General features: G+C 33.2%; 3 protein-coding genes and 2 pseudogenes across 4 annotated transcripts; 2 read left to right on the top strand and 3 right to left on the bottom strand.

Annotated features, from left to right (window-relative positions):
• Nucleotides 1-3,183: 3,183 nt before the first annotated feature.
• LOC122594342 (glyoxylate/hydroxypyruvate reductase HPR3-like) lies at nt 3,184-6,625 on the bottom strand. 2 transcript variants are annotated; one of them, XR_006322968.1, is made up of 4 exons: nt 6,537-6,625; nt 4,968-5,460; nt 4,236-4,874; nt 3,184-3,571 (listed from the first exon to the last, which is right to left on the bottom strand). XR_006322968.1 is itself a non-coding variant. In XM_043766814.1 (3 exons), the coding sequence occupies exons 2-3, from the start codon at nt 5,439-5,441 to the stop codon at nt 4,356-4,358; spliced, it is 993 nt and encodes a 330-aa protein (XP_043622749.1). In that variant the 5' UTR covers nt 5,442-5,460; nt 6,537-6,625; the 3' UTR covers nt 4,086-4,355. The 2 variants fall into 2 exon arrangements, 1 of the variants encoding a protein (XP_043622749.1); XM_043766814.1 differs by lacking the exon at nt 3,184-3,571 and having other exon boundaries at nt 4,086-4,874.
• LOC122594730 lies at nt 3,971-4,066 on the bottom strand (annotated as a pseudogene).
• Nucleotides 6,626-8,695: 2,070 nt separating the features above from the next.
• Nucleotides 8,696-10,365, top strand: LOC122594073 (annotated as a pseudogene).
• A 1,351-nt stretch (nt 10,366-11,716) lies between these two features.
• LOC122593091 (glyoxylate/hydroxypyruvate reductase HPR3-like) lies at nt 11,717-13,188 on the top strand. The gene is made up of 2 exons (XM_043765442.1): nt 11,717-12,359; nt 12,468-13,188. Exons 1-2 carry the CDS (start codon nt 11,886-11,888, stop codon nt 12,993-12,995), a joined length of 1,002 nt encoding a protein of 333 aa, XP_043621377.1. The 5' UTR covers nt 11,717-11,885; the 3' UTR covers nt 12,996-13,188.
• Nucleotides 13,189-15,661: 2,473 nt separating this feature from the next.
• LOC122593424 (probable carboxylesterase 8) lies at nt 15,662-16,804 on the bottom strand. Its single transcript, XM_043765833.1, has one exon. It carries the CDS (start codon nt 16,751-16,753, stop codon nt 15,755-15,757), a length of 999 nt encoding a protein of 332 aa, XP_043621768.1. The 5' UTR covers nt 16,754-16,804; the 3' UTR covers nt 15,662-15,754.
• Between the last annotated feature and the right edge of the window lie 865 nt (nt 16,805-17,669).

The following is a 17,669-nucleotide window of genomic DNA, read 5'->3' as shown; positions in this document are numbered from 1 at the left end:
GAGAATATATAGGACAGCATGTACATATTAAAAAGGACCCAAAACAAAAATCTTCGGGACTTTAAATATAAAAAAATTTCCGACCTCTAAAACAACTAATATTAAACAAATGCAATGGGACAAGCTACAGTTTAGCTAAACAGACAATTTTAAACAGCACCTAAATATATAATATTTGTATATGTATCGCATTGTATAAGTTATTCATATTCTTCGAATATTAGAAAACTAGTTTTAATACTTGAACCTTTAAATCCTGGATGAAAAATTCAGTTTTAATTATAGCCATTAAATAAAATGATGATATCATATAACTTTAATTAACTTTTTTTTATATTTAATTTTAATTTAGTAAATAAATAAATGTGGTTATTACTTATAAAAAGTACTTTCTACATTTTATAATAAATACTCTAATGATATAATTATTGAAAATAACTTCTTAAATTATATATTATCTTTTTTATAACCATTTGTTTATAATTATAGAAAATAATTAATTTAATATATAATTATAAACAAGCACCAAATCTTTATTAACACTTTTATATATATTGGTCCGATGTTGTTTTTGAAAGCCCGGTCATGGAGAATGTGCTATCATTTTTTAAGTGGCTGAATTTTTATTTTATTTTTCATATATATTTTAACTTATATATTTTGTTTATAATAGTATATACTTTACATACATTTAAAATTAGAAAAATAGGTCTTTACTAAAAGCATAAATTTTGACTCATTTTTGTTAAACATTTTCTTTTATTTTATGTCGTATATATAAAATTTTTATCTCTTGTCATCGATGTATTGCCATTTGTGTCACTATTTAATTATGGACTTACGCTGATATTATTGCCGTTGGTGTTGATATTTAGGGTATTGTTTTATATGTCAACTCTGTTCATAAACAACAAAAACAAACTCTCTACCTATTTATGGGACTTATACTATATTCTCTACTTCAGGTAGAAAAATGTCATTGTTATTCCAGGTCACAAAAACTTATTCAACTAAAATAAATATAATACAAATTATCATCCAATTGGTCGATTCAGAAGTGCCATGTTCGAACTAACGATAACCTGTGTAAATTGTTTTGTTTGTGTAGGTGTCATGTTTGGACTTACCCAAATGTATTTTAAAGTATATTTCTTTTCTGTTTAAAACGGCAAATTATATTATTCATACTCTTAAACTACACAAATGATTAGGTGTCCCAAAGCTTTTGGAAAATCCCCTACTGGTGGTCCTCCTATATGTAAAAAGTGAGATTTGAACCCAAGTTGAACACATTAATTAAATCAAAGACTTTACTAAAATAACAATAAACCACCAAGTCACCAACTGCTAACAATAATCGCCGCCACCACAACCATCTGTCACTACTACCCATCGACGTCATTACCACCAGTTGCCGTCACCACTACACTGGATACCGTGCTAGTAATACTAATAATTTCGTTTCACATCTACAACTATTCATTTTGACACACCTTGATAATGGAAGATTAATCAATACTCCTTTATAATTTGAATGCAAACAACGTTATAAAGGGAAAATCATGTATTCATAACACACTAAAAAACAAGAGGACAAATCAAACAACCATGCGTACGTGATGATTATCACTAATGGACAGATATTAACTTGTTCTGAATTAGACTAATACAAAAAATTTGAGCAATACTATGAATACTCAGGAAAACACTCTACACATGTCCGTTGTTTTCTACTTTTTTTTTTTTTTTTACCTTTTTTTTACTTTCTTTTTTGTTTCTTATGAATTCATAACTAATTGACGATGGTGTAATATGTAGTAATAGATGACCAAACCACTACAGAATATATCAAATTTCGAACCGCATGAAATAGTCTGGAGAAAATTACAATTTTGGTCCCTCAAGTTGGCAGGATTTTTAGTTATTACCCTTGAGTGAATTAATTGCAGAAAAAATCCTGAATTTGATCAATTTTTTCACTTTTTACTCTGTGACTAACAACCGTCTATTAGGTTCGTTAAGTGAGTGGTAGATTCGTCATTTCACCATGATTCTTTCTTCTTAATCTTCCCAACTAAAACACAAACCCAGATTCGTCAAATTTTTGCAGAAAATGAAATGTCAACTGAATCACGGCGACCTAAAATTTGAAAATCACCTCGAAAAAATTAAAATTTAGATTTATCTCTTGTTTCTTCGAATCAGAACACGAAACATGTTGCAATAGACTCAGAAATCAATCGCACACGAGCCCTAGCCAAAATAAATCCGATCTAGACTTTGCCGGAAAAACTTGTTTGAATCGAAAAAAAAGACGAATCAAAACAATTGCATTTCGAATCCAACCAAATCTAGCCAAAACGGATCCCGATCCAAGCAATTCTGAATCCAAAAACCCTTGTTTCTGATCTCAGATGTGTGTGTTTCAAGTGTGCGTTTGTATGTGTTTCTTAATATGTGTGTGCTCGGTGTGTGTTTTCAGTTGACAATTTGTTTCTGGCCTCCGTGATTTTCAAAATCTGGGTTTGTGTTTGAGTTTGGAAGAAAAAGAATAAGGGATCATGGTGAAATGATGAATCTACCCCTCACTTAACGGACCTAATAGACGGTTGTTAGTCACAAAGTGAAAAATGAAAAATTTAAACAACTTTAGGGTTTTTTTGTAATTAATTCATTTTAAAGACAATAACTAAAAACTCTGTCAACTTTAGAAACCAAAAATATAATTTTCTCAATAGTCTTGATTACAGCTGATTACTTCTTGGTTCTCTTCATGCATACCTCATATGACGTACTATACCTATATCAAAACTTCTTTAAACACACAAACACATAATAAAAACTAATAATAGATAGATTACAATTTACAATAGCAACGGTCACTCCATGGTGAGCTCCATTTTACATCTTCCATAAGCACATTTCCTTTCTATAAGGTGTCTGCGTAATAATGAATGTATTAAAAACATGACCGGACTATATTGTCTTTTTCCAACATTTATCAATATTTATTCAACTGGTTGACAAGTTCTATTTATGTTAATTAGTTAAATATTAGTGTGAAATCAAGAACCATGTGATTAGCTCACGGTTGAGGATCCACACACCGAAGCATAGACATGTTGGTACATAGGGGTCAAGTTTATAAAGTGATGCGGCTATACACCTTATTTTTTACTATAATTTTTTGAAGGGCCAAAGATTTTATTGGTGAATAATAATTAAAAACAGCAATAATACATATTTAGACACATTGAAGTAGTTAAAGCTTAAAATGCACATAATGACTAACTAAAACCACAAAAAACTGCAGGTAAGTCCAACCCACAGTTGTAATCACTGCCAAGTGCCAAACAACCAGGAAACAAAAGAACCTCCAGAGTGTGTAAAGGACAGACCACAGGCCAGAGGCTTGAGCCTCATAGTTGCGGCTATTGATGCTTTCAGGCCCAGTCCCAGGGTCCATGGTGGAGAAACTGAAGAACACATCCTGACCAAGCCAGTCATAGACTCGTTTTAACCCAGGGGACTTCTACCTATCTATATACGCAAGCATAATGCACCAACTCACCTACAATTCAGCATCACACCTTATCAAGTTTCATGAAAAGCCGAGTGTTTAGTCTTAGATGCAATATGAAGACCACTAGCAATATGCTTATTTCCGAATTATAAAGTTAAAAGATAAAATGTATATACGAGAATGATGTGACAACAAATAATATAGCTTGATACAATCTAAAACATTTTTACAACTATTGAACCTAAGGTTGGAAAGTGGAATAAACAAAACCACAATGGAACCCATATTTTTCAACAAAATATATGGACAAAACTGACAAAAGCATAAATGATATTATGATTATATTTTTGATGACTAACATAAACAAAGACCTAATTTGCAGCAAATATAGTTGTAAATTTTCATTAGGTGGGACTGTGGGAGACATTCACCGTGTCCAGCATGGGAAACAATATAGACTTATTCAATCTAGACATCCTTGTGTAGGGTCCATGCGAATCTTCTCGGCATGGTTCCATTTTTAGCAGATTTCTTCGAAGTGATGCTAATATGACCGTGAATAAGTTGATTGAAACTGATTCAAATCCATGTCAAATTTATTTTCTTAAAACTTAGAGTTTTTCTTTACAATATCTCAAATGCAAAATCCAAACAATAATATTAATCCAAACAATAATTTTAAAACTGGCAGGATAAGGTGGGATAACTGTACCAAAAGCTGCATCTCTGAAAGCAGGAATGAAGAACCAATTTGAGGAACCTTACTGCAGTAATGTACAATACTTGAGTGTCTCCAAAATCAGATATGTTTCCTGAATTGATACATTCACACCTACACGACCTGGAACATCAATGGTTTGTTTGAAAAGAAAGCATCCAAATTCCCAACCACAAGTTCATAAAGATCTCTCATAGACTCTGCTGTCATCACCGCGTGATGAGGGGTCATGACAACACTATCTAATCGAAAGAGTTCTTCGGGTACATCAGGCTCATTTTCAAAAACATCCAAACCAGCACCAGCAATCTCCCCTTTTAACAAACACTCAACCAAATCCTTTTCATTAATGGTTGCTCCTCGTGCAATGTTTACTATGATTCCATCTTTTCCTAACGCCAACATGACACTCCTGTCAATCATGTGACGGGTTTGGTCCGTTAATGCACAGCAGATTACCAGGACCTCACAATTTGCTGCAAGTTCGTGAATATCGGTACAAAAAGGGAATGTAACATGTGGTTTTTTGTTTCTAGAGGTGTATGAGATGATGCAACCTAAGGCGTTTAGCCTCTTTGCAACATCAAGCCCAATGCTTCCCATTCCAACAATCCCAACTCGCCGGCCACCCAACTGAATTCATAAATACCAATATACAATAAGTATTTATTTATACATTCATACATACATATATTTGTATCAGCCAGAAAGGCAGATGAAAATAACCTTGTGACCAAGAGGGTAATCTCCATTCTGGTGCCAAAGTCCAGCCTTAACGAACCGATTAGCAGCAGTAATTTTTCTTAGGACATCAACCAACAAGCCCACGGCCAAATCAGCAACATCTTCTGAGAAAATCGTTCCAGCATTAGAGACTTTAACCCCACGTCGTCTGCACTCATGAAGGTCAATATGATCAAGACCAGCACTACTGGTCATGATAAAATGAAGCTCAGGTAGACTCTGCAAGATATCAGAGGTAATTGAGTGTGAACCAGAGCAGAACACAGCTTGTACAAAACCTGCTTGAGTAGAAAAGAATTGGTGGAGAGGCATTAAAGATTCCCAGGGTTTCAGGAAGCGGAATTTCTCAGAAAACTGACTCTCATACGTTTTGAATATAACTGGTGGCCCAAGAAGCAAAACAACTGGAAGGTCATTAAGAATGTTCTCATTATTAGAAGAATCTTGTATTTCCATATGTTTATAGAACTTGGACCTGCACGGTTGCACAATTGTTACTTTCTAAACGGATCGAATGTTCATTAAGTGGATAAATTTGAAGTAAAACAATCCTGTATATAGATGAGAAGACTACCTAAAATATGCAAACAGCATCACCTGAAATCCACTAATTGACTAACACTTACAAAACATTAACTAAAGCTGTGAAAGAAGTGAGAACTAAACCATGATTGATGCTCAATAGCTACGATACCATATGTTTCAAGTAAGCAATCATGAGAAATTCTTTCATTTTATTTCCTGATATAGTTATTCCTTCTAAAGAACCGTTGGCTGTCCCGCATGTACGCTCCTCCCTCATTTTTGTTGTGTTTAAAATTCTCATATTATTAAAACAAACAACTCTTAAGGAATAAATACCTTAGAAATTCTCCGGACCCTTTGATTTTCTAATGTCATTCACATCAAACCACAACCCAAAATCCTCAATTTTTTGAGCATTTTAGATAGAAACCCTCATTATATTTGTCAGTAGAACAAACATTGGATCTCAATACAAACATAATTAAAGATAGCTAGAGACTATTCTAATTAAAATCTAGCATATTGCTTTTTGTTCCTTCACATCTAGTTAAACAAGCAATTAATCTACTACCAAAAAAAACTTAACGAAAAGAGCCCGATTTCCAGTTCTCTTTGCAGATCAGAATTTGGACAAATGCATCACAATTCATCATATAAGATTGGCATAAACCTTCTCCAAGGCGCCCTCAAACTCTCATAAAACCCACCTAGATCGTGAATTATGATCAACGGTAACAGTTTAATTCATTTTTTTTATATACTTTAGAATTGTTAAATCTCTAGATAGTAGTTAGGTAGAATTAGAAAGATAAAGAGTATAATTTTCCTGAACGTAAGATGTTAAAAATCAAGATAAGGTTCATATGCTTTAATTATTAACTAGTATATACATATAAGATAGATATAGATAGATGTATAGATATTACACATATTTCCATATTTGGAGTACCAGCATAGATTTAGATGATACAATGAAATCAAATACAATAATAAGTAGTAAATAGTAATATTAAATGAAGAAAGTACCAGCGATAATGAATAATTCCACTGTTCCAGCAATGCAGGAACCTACAGGTCAACTGTGGGTGGTGTTAAACGGAAGAAAGAAATTTTAATTAGGATAAAATGAATTCTGTAAAAGTAAAATAATTCAACCACTATTTTTACATGATAAATGCTAAGTAAGAGAATTGGATTTTGGTTAACATGCATAAAATTTTTTTATCTTATATATTAAACGTTTATATTTGAGTAATCTTATGATAATTATACACCTATAATGGTTTGTAATTTAATAAAAATAAAATAAAATAAAAAAAACATCTAAATTATAGCATGTAACCAAGTTTTTTTCAAAGTTTTTATACACAATTAATAAAATTGTAATAAGAAGCTTGAAATTTAAGTCCACAATCTCAAATTTTTTCGGCAAAATCATAAACAACTTAAGACCATTACCATCGGTGATAATCTATGGTTCGGTCGGCCATAAAGTAAATTAATCCTTTATTATTAAACAAATACAAAGCCAACCAACTCAGGTATCCACCCAACATTGTTTGTGTCATAAATTTTTGGACGTGGCTCATGCTTAATATGACACATCATTTGTAAGACTTTATATATATGCTAAGGGAAAAGTGAGTGTGAAATTGTCACTCACCTAACTTAGGTGAAAAACCCCTCACATAATATTTTTTTAATTATTTTTTGTATATTGGTCAAATGATGGGGCCCCCATGATTTTAGTGAAATAAAAAACAAGATGTGAGGGGTTTTCACTCAAGTTGGATGTGGGACAACTCCACCTCCACTTCCCCCATATACTAAAAACTTATGCAGATGTACAAGTACTTTATACGTGAAATGTACAAACATTTAAAGCACATATTAACTTTAACCAAATTTCGTTTTAACCCTTAAGATTTTTATTTTTTAACTTTTATCTCACTTCAAAGTTTTCACTTTCATTTTCGTGACACTAAACTTTTAGCTTCTTATGTTTTTTATCAAACAACTTTCACATAGTTCCGAGTTTACTTTTAAACATTTGGTCTTTGATTATTTTCATTTAAGTACTTTATGCGTGGAATATACAAGTTTTAACGTTATGCGTAGATTGTACAAGTTCTTACAACACATAATAATTTTTACCATTTTTCATTTTAACCTTCTAAACTTTCTATCTTTTAACTTTTACCCCATATTAAAGTTTTCTTTTTTATTTTCTTAACACTAAATTTTTGGGTTCTCATGTTTTCATCAATTAACTTTCACCATTTGGTTTTGACTATTTTTATTCGTCTTTTTATATACATAACGTTTTTAAATTTGCCACGCATCAAAGTTTTTGTTTTTATTTTCTTGACACTGATTTTTTGGGTTCTAATGTTTTCATCAAATAACTTTTACATGGTTACGAGTTTACTTTTTAAACATTTGGTTTGACTATTTTCATCCATTTATATATATATATATATAACGTTTTTAAATTTGTCCCACATCAAAGTTTTAATTTTTATTTTCTTGACACTAAATGTTTGGATTCTCATTAATAGTATACTAAAAGCTATATGAATGTACAAGTACGTTATGCGTAAAATGTACAAGTTTAATATATCTTTTAACTTTTGCCCCACATTAAAGTTTTCGATTTTATTTTCTTGACATTAAATGTTTGGATTCTCATTTATAATATACTAAAAAGCTATATAAATGTACAAGTTATGCGTGGAATGTATAAGTTTTCTATCTTTTAACTTTTGACCCACATTAAAGTTTTCGATTTTATTTTCTTGACACTAAATTTTTGGGTTCTCATGTTTTAATCAAATAACTTTCATCTGATTACGATTTTACTTTTAAACATTTGGTTTTGACTATTTTTATTCGTCTTTTTATAGACATAGCATTTTTACATTTGCCCCACATTAAAATTTTATTTTTAATTTGTTGCTATTAAATTTTTGAGTTTTCATGTTTTCATTAAATAACAGATAACTATATCAAAAGTTGCTCATACGATTATTGATAAGAAATAAACATTTTTAAATTAATAAACAGAATATTTATTTGTTTCTTTTAACAAAAGAAACTTATAGATATACAATCCTAATTGTTCAAGTTAATTTATTATGTAAAACGAGCAGTGGTTGTTGGTTCAAGTAAAAAACAAATTAAATTAGTACGAGTAGTTTGTATGAAGAATATTCGATCCACTTTCTGCGTTGGAACATTAACACAAACCAAATTGCATTCTCACACAACCTGTCTCGTAAGTTCAATTATATTTTTCAAAAATGGATCAACAACAACACCACCAATCTCCGACATCACAATCGAAAGATCTCCCACAAGTACTCGTCATCCGACCACCACCCGTCTTCAAGGTCTACGAACAATACATTTCAAGCAAATTCAAAATCCTTAAAGCATATGAATCACCATTACCTACACAAGACTTCCTTCGTTCCTATGGGCAGTCGGTCCAAGCTGTCTTATGCTCGGCTAATAGTCCGATCACAGTGGACGTGTTACGTGAACTTCCTGCACTCCAACTAGTTGTTACATCGACCACGGGTGTCAACCATATCGATATGGTTGAGTGTCACAAGCGCAACATTAAAGTTACTAACGTACAAGATGTGTTTTCTGATGATGTTGCCGACGGGGCTGTGGGACTTTTGATTGATGTCATGAGAAGAGTTACTGCCGGTGATAGGTTTGTTCGTAGTGGACGTTGGCCCGAAAAACAACAGTATCCGCTTGGTTCGAAGGTTAGTAATATTAGGTCAACTATATATGTGTAGCTCGAGAACAAATTAATGGTTAATTGTTTAATTTTATCTTAGAAGAATTTCAAATGCATATTTTCAATGCTCACATTGAAAAAAAAGTTTGTTGTTCATATCAGCCTTTTGAGAAATTTATGAAAGGGTTGACAAATTTAATTATGCTGGGCTCGACTTTGCCCGATTTGTATACAGCCCTACCTACGAATAGTTGCTATGATTTGTACAAAGTAAACACTTTAGCTTCTTGCCACTTTTTGATCACTTAATTCTGCTCAATTATTTTCAACAAAATAAAAGTACATTGTTGCGCATATAATCATATGGATAGTAATATTAACCAGAATATGGCTTGTTTATTTATATCTATACAAGGAAAAAATGAAATAAATGAGTATATATACCTTTGTTTAGCGTTATTAAGTTACTCGTGAGTTTTTATAATGTGTTTGGATGTATTTCAGTTAGGAGGCAAGAAAATTGGAATTGTTGGGCTTGGAAAAATTGGGTCAAAAGTAGCCATAAGACTAGAAGCCATGGGTTGCATAGTCTCGTACACCTCAAAGCACAAAAAGCTCTCCACACCCTTTACTTTCTACCCAAATGTCCTTCAACTGGCTTCGGAATCTGATGCTCTCATTCTATGCTGTGCCTTGACCAACGACACATGCCACATGATCAACAAAGACGTCATGAGAGCATTGGGAAAAACAGGAGTTATCGTGAACGTGGCTCGTGGAGCCATCATTGACGAGGTGGAGTTAGTCAAGTGTCTGGTCAATGGTGAGATAGGCGGCGCTGGCTTGGATGTTTTTGAAAACGAACCAAACGTACCTAAAGAATTGTTTGGATTGGATAATGTCGTGCTTTTATCTCATAGTACTGCTTGCACAAGGGATTGTTTCCACGATGCTGCCCAAGTTGTGGTGAGTAACTTAGAAGCGTTTTTCGCAAACAAAGACTCCAATTTACAATGATTGATTTTCAGTCTTACAGGTCATTTAACCTTAGATAATTGTCATTTTGAGATCGGAAAACAGATGATATAAAATGTACTTCCAATACGTTGTCCAAGTAGCTAATTCAGAAAACATTGTTTACATGACCACTCATAATTAATGTAAACAAATACTTGACCCTAGAATCCTACATTATGTTAATTCAATGACTCGAATACATGTGAAACTTAAGATGGTGCCAGTACTCACAATGAGAAAGATTGTAATATGTTAAACTATGATATGATATATTAAGACTCAAATTATATCATTTTTTGTGTATATCAGAACACATTGATTTATAATACTTCATATAAAGATTCATTCACAGGAGAGGCCCTGATGGGGTAAACCCGACCCCTAGCCTGTGTGGTTGTGTCCAGTTTTGGACCACAAATTTGTAAAATGCATAATGGGTTCTATCACTATCCGTATGGTTTGATTTTACTTGACTAGAATGTGTTTTTAGTACTAAGATTCTATGTTTACAATTTTAGTGTTATGATGTTAATCAAAATTTATAAAAAAAAGTTATTTATATATTTGAACTTGTTAAACGTTTTGGTCTTTTTTCTCGCCTTGATGTTGCTACTTAAATTTTGAGGACTGGTCTCTCACAATGACTAAAGCCAGAATTTTTAGTCTAGGATTGCCGAATAATTTTCAAGATATTAACAAGGCAAAAATTGAGTTAATGAGATTTTAAATATATATTTTGTTGAGTTGTCAATTACCTTTAAGATAATTAAATCCATATTCGTCTCTTAAGGGGAGAGGAGTGGAAGACGGCATCCAAACGGCATGGCCATGCCACCGAGGGAACTCCGGCGCCAACAAAATGGCATGAAGCCGGCATGAAGGCTGTTGAAGCCCTGCGAGGGTTGAAGAAATCCGAACGTTGGGGAGTGCGAGGTGGGGACCAGCTAGCTCTTTTGACCATTAACATCTTTAAAAAAAAAAAATTTCCCTAAAAAGAAAAAGGAGTGGATCGGAGAAGACAATGGCTGCACACAGAGATCTACAATCTAATTTATGTATAGTAGTATCTTTTTTTTATTATACAAAGTTTCATATTTCACCCTTAAACTATTGCAATGTTTACAAATTTATATATTATTTTTGATAATTGGTAATTTTTATCCCTAAGTTATTACTTAATGTATTTTGTAAACTATATATTATGTTTGTTTAATATTTAGTAATGTTTAGTTTATTTTAGTGAAATGTTTAAGTTATTATTATAAATATTTGATTAAATTAAATGAAAAGGAAAAAAAATAAAATTTGAGAGAATTGAGAAAGTGATGAATGCCATTAAAACGGTTGAGAGTGATGGTTGGGAGGGTTAAAAAAAAATTGAGTTAGAGGTATTTAATTGGTAGAATTTAGGAAGGATGAAATTTTGGGAGGCAACTCGTCTCCCCCTTATCATTCACATCTGCTCAAGGTGTGGTACCACACTGAAAAGTTAATATGCTCGGCCGCATGATTCTTTTCGGAAAAGAATCCACTCCGACCGACCACAAAACAAATTGCATTCTTCAACACCATTCACCAATAACTTTTAATTTGTAATCTTTTTCTTCATGGATCAACAAGACCACCAATCTCCACCATCACAACCGCAAGATCTCCATCAAGTACTCGTCATTCGTCCATCACCCGTTTTCAAGGTCCACGAACAATACATTTCAAGCAAATTCAAGATCCTTAAAGCATACGAATCACCATTACCTACACACGGTTTTCTTCGTCAATATGGGCAGTCGGTCCAAGCTGTCTTATGCTCGGCTATAAGTCCAATCACAGTCGACGTGTTACGCGACCTCCCAGCTCTTCAACTAGTTGTCACCGCATCCACGGGGGTCAACCATATTGATATGGTTGAGTGTCACAAGCGCAACATTAGAGTGGCCAACGTAGGAGATGTGATTTCTGATGATGTTGCTGATGGGGCTGTAGGACTTTTGATTGACGTCATGAGGAGAATTACTGCTGGTGATAGGTTTGTTCGTGCCAGATGTTGGCCCGAAACTCAACAGTATCCTCTGGGTTCAAAGGTTAGTAAACTTTTTTTTTTATATAAAAAAGGTTTATATGTAATTCACTTATTGATTTACTTACTTAGAGTTTTAGCTACTAATTAATGTGTTGGACTTGGAATTCAGGTAGGAGACAAGAAAATTGGTATTGTTGGACTTGGAAACATTGGGTTAAGAGTAGCCAGAAGACTAGAAGTCATGGGGTGCATAGTCTCATATACCTCAAGACAGGAAAAACGTTCCGCCCCTTTCACTTTCTACCCAAATGTCGTAGAACTTGCTTCTGATTCCGATGCTCTTGTTCTGTGTTGTGCCTTAACCAACGACACGCGTCATATGATCAACAACAATGTCATGAGAGCATTGGGAAGTACAGGAGTCATTGTGAACGTGGCTCGGGGAGCCGTCATCGACGAGGTGGAGTTGGTCAAGTGTTTAGTCAATGGTGAGATTGGGGGCGCTGGTTTGGATGTATTTGAAAACGAACCAGATGTGCCCAAGGAGTTGTTTGGGTTGGAAAATGTGGTGATCTCACCTCATATTACTGCTATGACAAGGGAGAGTTTCCAAGATGCTGCCCAGGTTGTGGTAAGTAACTTAGAAGCGTTTTTCGCAAACAAACCTTTGCTAAATCCCGTTTACAACGATTTCTAGTCACCCGGGTCATGTAACCTGCGCTTGTTCTGTATCATTGTGACTTGGACTGTTGAGATCCAAATATAGCTGAAATTAAACATACGCGATATCTGGTAGAGTTATGTTTTCAACAACAAGATGTATTATTAATTTGTAGCTATTCAAATGTATTATTGATCAATATTTAATCAAACACAATATTATAAGAAAACCCACAACCTCAACTTCCAAAGTTGGCCTTTTCTAATCAAAAGACAAAATGAAACTCTTGACATCATTATACTAAGGCTCTTGCCTTTGTGGATCAAAGACCTCTAATAGCCGGTCCTGTATATAGGCAGTCAGGGATATTGCCCTTAGCATCATATTTAAGAGGGGCAGAGTATTTATACTCTTATCAAATGTGGCCTGTATAATGTAAAATTTTTGAACTGATAGCATGAATTTTGGGAGAGAAAAAACATAAACTAATGAAAAAATATAGCTTATTCCACCTCCTATCCTTTAATATATACGCATACGGTGTGTTAATTTAAACCCCTTAAAATTTTAAATTAACATTTTATTGTGATTTGTAAGTATTAAATCTAATTTAATGTAATGAAATATCATGAAAATTGAATTCCTGTTGGAATTAATATGATTTGTATTGTAAATATAAAGAAAATATGATGATAATAATAATACCTGACGATCTAGAGGACCTTGTAAGAGCAAGAATGTTTACCATGGATGTCGGTTTCCCAAAACGAGATGATTATATTTAGATGGGGATTAGAATTAGGGAGAGCACACACACAAAATTATGGTGGAAGATTAGTCTTGGGAAATGTTGTACATGCCTCTCTATTTATAGAGAGAGCATTTACAACTTTAGCCCCTGGTGTTTAGTATGTGCAATATAAGTCTCCGTAGTTCTAATCATCTAATGAGAAACCCTATAATATGTCTTTAAGAGTAAATATGTCCATCGTATATTTACTAGACATAGGGATTTCAGTCATCGTCAATTATCATATCACAAATGATAAACTATCAGTAACGGTCACATTTAACGTGGTTCCAACAATTCCACCTAATATTAATTAGTTAATTAATTAATGACCAATTAATAATTGATTATGAATAACTATAATCAATTGTCTCTCGCAAAATATCTATGCTATTAATATACCTAAGAATATATTTAAAAATGAGATTTCTTATAGTTTCAGATATTAAGTATATTGTTTGTTTACAAAACTTAGTAAGAGGTTTTTTAAATCGTCTAGCCCTGAGCATTAAAAAGCTCAGGACCGGCACCCCATGGTAATTAACCATCATCATCATATTTATTATCTACACCCGAAAGCATGAGTCTTCAATATATCACCAAACTCTTTTTGTTTTATCCAAAAATGGATCCTCAACAGTCTGACCCCTAACAAGACTACTTGGTAGTAGTTTAATTAATCTTTTCAATCTTCATCACCCTGTAACGGGTTCGGTATTTTGTAGTCTCTTTCACAACTTTCGGATAATGCCTATGACCACATGAGATCATTAGCCATCAGAGTGACAAAATCGTCATTCATTCTTCTGAAAAGGTTGGTCCAACATCGGCCCCACGATCTTGATCATTACAAAATGCATGGTTTCAAGGTTGTAAAGCCTTAGGATACGATTTTCACCGAATTATCATTACAAAGTTGGTATTTTCACTATTTTCCCAATGATTTTTATAGATAAGAGAGATGATTGTTACTTTGGGGAGATCTTTTAGTTGATACAAGAAATATATTTTTTTAAGGTTAATGTTAAACCTTACAGGTAGTTAAAGTGCATAAAAAATTTTAAAAATATTAAATGAAATTATCAGGGCATGATTTATCGTGTATAAAAAAATTTCATATCAAAAACCCCACTGAAACTAATGGTAAATATACAACTATTTAATGTACTTTAACAAAGCCTTATTAGTTGCGTCTTCTTTTTTTAGATGGTTGAGTTACATGAGTGCTAAAGGATGAGGGCAATATAAAATGTTGTTATTAAATTAAAACCAAAAACATTGTTAAACTTAATATATATATAAAATAAGTTTATAAATATTAACTCTATTTTTTCACATTTATAATATTTAATTACTTGTATAACTTTTTTGTGCTTGTTCTCCGTTTCTCTAATTATTTTTTAAATCTCCAACTCCGGGCTACACATATAGAAAGCCAAAATAAAGATAAGAAAAATGCGTTGTTTTTATCCTCGAACTCTTGCTGAATATGAATATAAATATTAATCAATTAATAACGATTGCGACTTTCAACCAAACATATGCCCCACAAATTTATTTAATCAAACAGACTCATATATAATACCATTACCAGAATTGTCTTGGACCATCTCGCTTTATAAGACAGTCACAGAACATGATAGAACAAGAAAAACTACAAAAGATAAAAACTACCTAACACATATTACTAATTATCATTATATTATATAGACTACAAAACTTGACAACAAAACTTAAAAGACATAAGCCAAAACTCAAAGCAGGAAACAATACCAAATTAGATGTCAACTTAAATTCGACACTTTATATTGGAAATAACTAGAATAAAATCAAATTGTATTTTGTTAATTATTGAAATTTTATACTAGGCATATATAATTTGTCATAACTTCATACAATATATCAACTCTTATTAGAAAAAAAGATAAATCTCATTAGAAATATAACTTTAATTTCTCTTTATTCGACATGATAATGTGAAAAGCTTATAAATCATAAGGTTGGCTTATAACTTATTAATAACAGATGACCAAATGAAACTCTTGACATCATCATACAACACTTGTGCCATTTTAGGATCAAACACCTCTACACCATGGTACCCTTGATCATCAAACTTCTTTATCACTTGCACACCTTGTTTCTCCAACATATCAGCAAACTCCTTTTGTCTATCAACAAATGGATCCCCACCATAACCCCTAACTAGAGATCTTGGCAACCGTCTAATTTTATCGTTACGGGATACATATTCATCTCGTAACGGATTACAGTACTCGTGGTCTCTGTCACTGCCTTCTGGCAGCGCAAGAGACCACATGAGATCATTCGCAACTAAAGGGGCAATACGGTCATTTTTGAATCGAAGCTCCGATTCAGTACGCTCAACCCCACCAAAGAAAGGTTGGTTTAATATCAGCCCCACGATCTTGATTGGATCAAGATCAAGATCAAGTGCACGTAAACCCGCGTTGTAGACTATATTTGCTCCTGCACTACTTCCCATTAAATACACTTTAGAAAAATCAGCAAGTTCAGCCAACCATTCATCACAGCCGTTGATTCCCAACGCTTGATCACGGACCCACAACACTGCCTCAGTAGCGTCATCATATGCCGCAGGGAGGCGGTGTTCTGGGGCCAGTCGATACTCGACTGAAATCATGATTGCAGGAGATTGAGCCGATATGCATGCGCATGAATCGTGGAAGGGAAACGACGTGGCGCTAAAAAGGACGAAACCACCACCGTGGAAGTAGATTACAACGGGTAGTTTTTGGGAGGTGGGTGGTGGCGAGGCAGGGCGGAAGAGGCGGAGGAAGGTGTTGTTGGAAGGGTTTAGTGGTATGTCTTTGGAGAGAGACGGTTGATGATGAGAATTGGATGTGAGTTCGGGTGTCGCTGGTAAAGATGGTAATGGGGCGAGACGGGTTAATGACCCATCTGGGTTTAGTTTGATTTTGAGGAACTCGTAAGGATCCAAAATTTGTTGTGAATCAGCCATATATGGTTCAATTAGCTAGTGAACAAGCCACTGAAGCTAGATATATATATAGAGAGATTAATTTGGTAATTAATGTCTGTATATATATAGGAAAAAAAACTAACTCACCGACTCACGTACGTAGGTTTGTTTTAAGGTAGGGTCGGTTAAAAGAAGTTTTACTTTTTCAAATCTTAAGTTTGAGTTTTTACCATTGGTGTGAATGACAGTGCGTGTTTTTACTACGGATGACTGAAAAGTTGGATCTGATCCTATTTTTTTTTAACATTCAATTTCATTGTATCTAATCTATTTATTGATTTCAACATTGCATTTAAATACTGACTTCCACGTCCTTTTTGGCTTTTTCATCATACTTCGCTTTTAGTCAAAGTTGCATTTTTTTGGTTGACCCTAACTAATAGTAAGGCCATTAAATATCGATGCTTTTAATACAATTAAACAAAGTTCATCATTGATGTGATGACAATGTGTTTTTTTTTCCTAAAAAAATATGAATGAATTGTTAATCAGATTTAACATATATTGTTTTAACTAAGTTAGCGTTATAAGAATTGTTCGTAGAATAAATTTGCAATTAAACTTTTAATGAGAACACTATATATATCACTTATAAATTTAGAAAGATAAACTCACTACAGTCATACACTCATACCCATCAGTAGAAATTAAAAACACGTGTTCATTCTTAAATATGGTTATCATAAGACTCAAACCTTCGGTCATTTGTGCAAAAATAGCATATTTGTAACTAGACCATTTGATGATGGCTATTTAGCTACCTAGCTAGAATAGATAGACTATTTAGTTTCTTCACTTTTTATACACAGATATAGTCAAAAGTTATCTTAATCACTAAAACCATTCATACATAAACATATGTAATATTATGTATTACTTTATTCGTTCATATATA

The sequence above is a fragment of the Erigeron canadensis genome, chromosome 3, assembly GCF_010389155.1.
Source record: "Erigeron canadensis isolate Cc75 chromosome 3, C_canadensis_v1, whole genome shotgun sequence".
Lineage (NCBI taxonomy): Eukaryota > Viridiplantae > Streptophyta > Magnoliopsida > Asterales > Asteraceae > Erigeron > Erigeron canadensis.
Note: the sequence above shows the minus strand (reverse complement) of the source record. Positions and strands in the feature narration are given on the sequence as shown.

Bases quoted from the DNA above. Each gene is read 5' to 3' on its own strand.
- LOC122594342 (XM_043766814.1), bottom strand. From the start codon at position 5,441: ATGGAAATACAAGATTCTTCTAATAATGAGAACATTCTTAATGACCTT. The intron at 4,875-4,967 runs GTTATTTTCATC...TTATGAATTCAG, and splicing joins ATTACCCTCTTGGTCACAAG to TTGGGTGGCCGGCGAGTTGG.
- LOC122593424 (XM_043765833.1), bottom strand. From the start codon at position 16,753: ATGGCTGATTCACAACAAATTTTGGATCCTTACGAGTTCCTCAAAATC.
- LOC122593091 (XM_043765442.1), top strand. From the start codon at position 11,886: ATGGATCAACAAGACCACCAATCTCCACCATCACAACCGCAAGATCTC. The intron at 12,360-12,467 runs GTTAGTAAACTT...CTTGGAATTCAG, and splicing joins AGTATCCTCTGGGTTCAAAG to GTAGGAGACAAGAAAATTGG.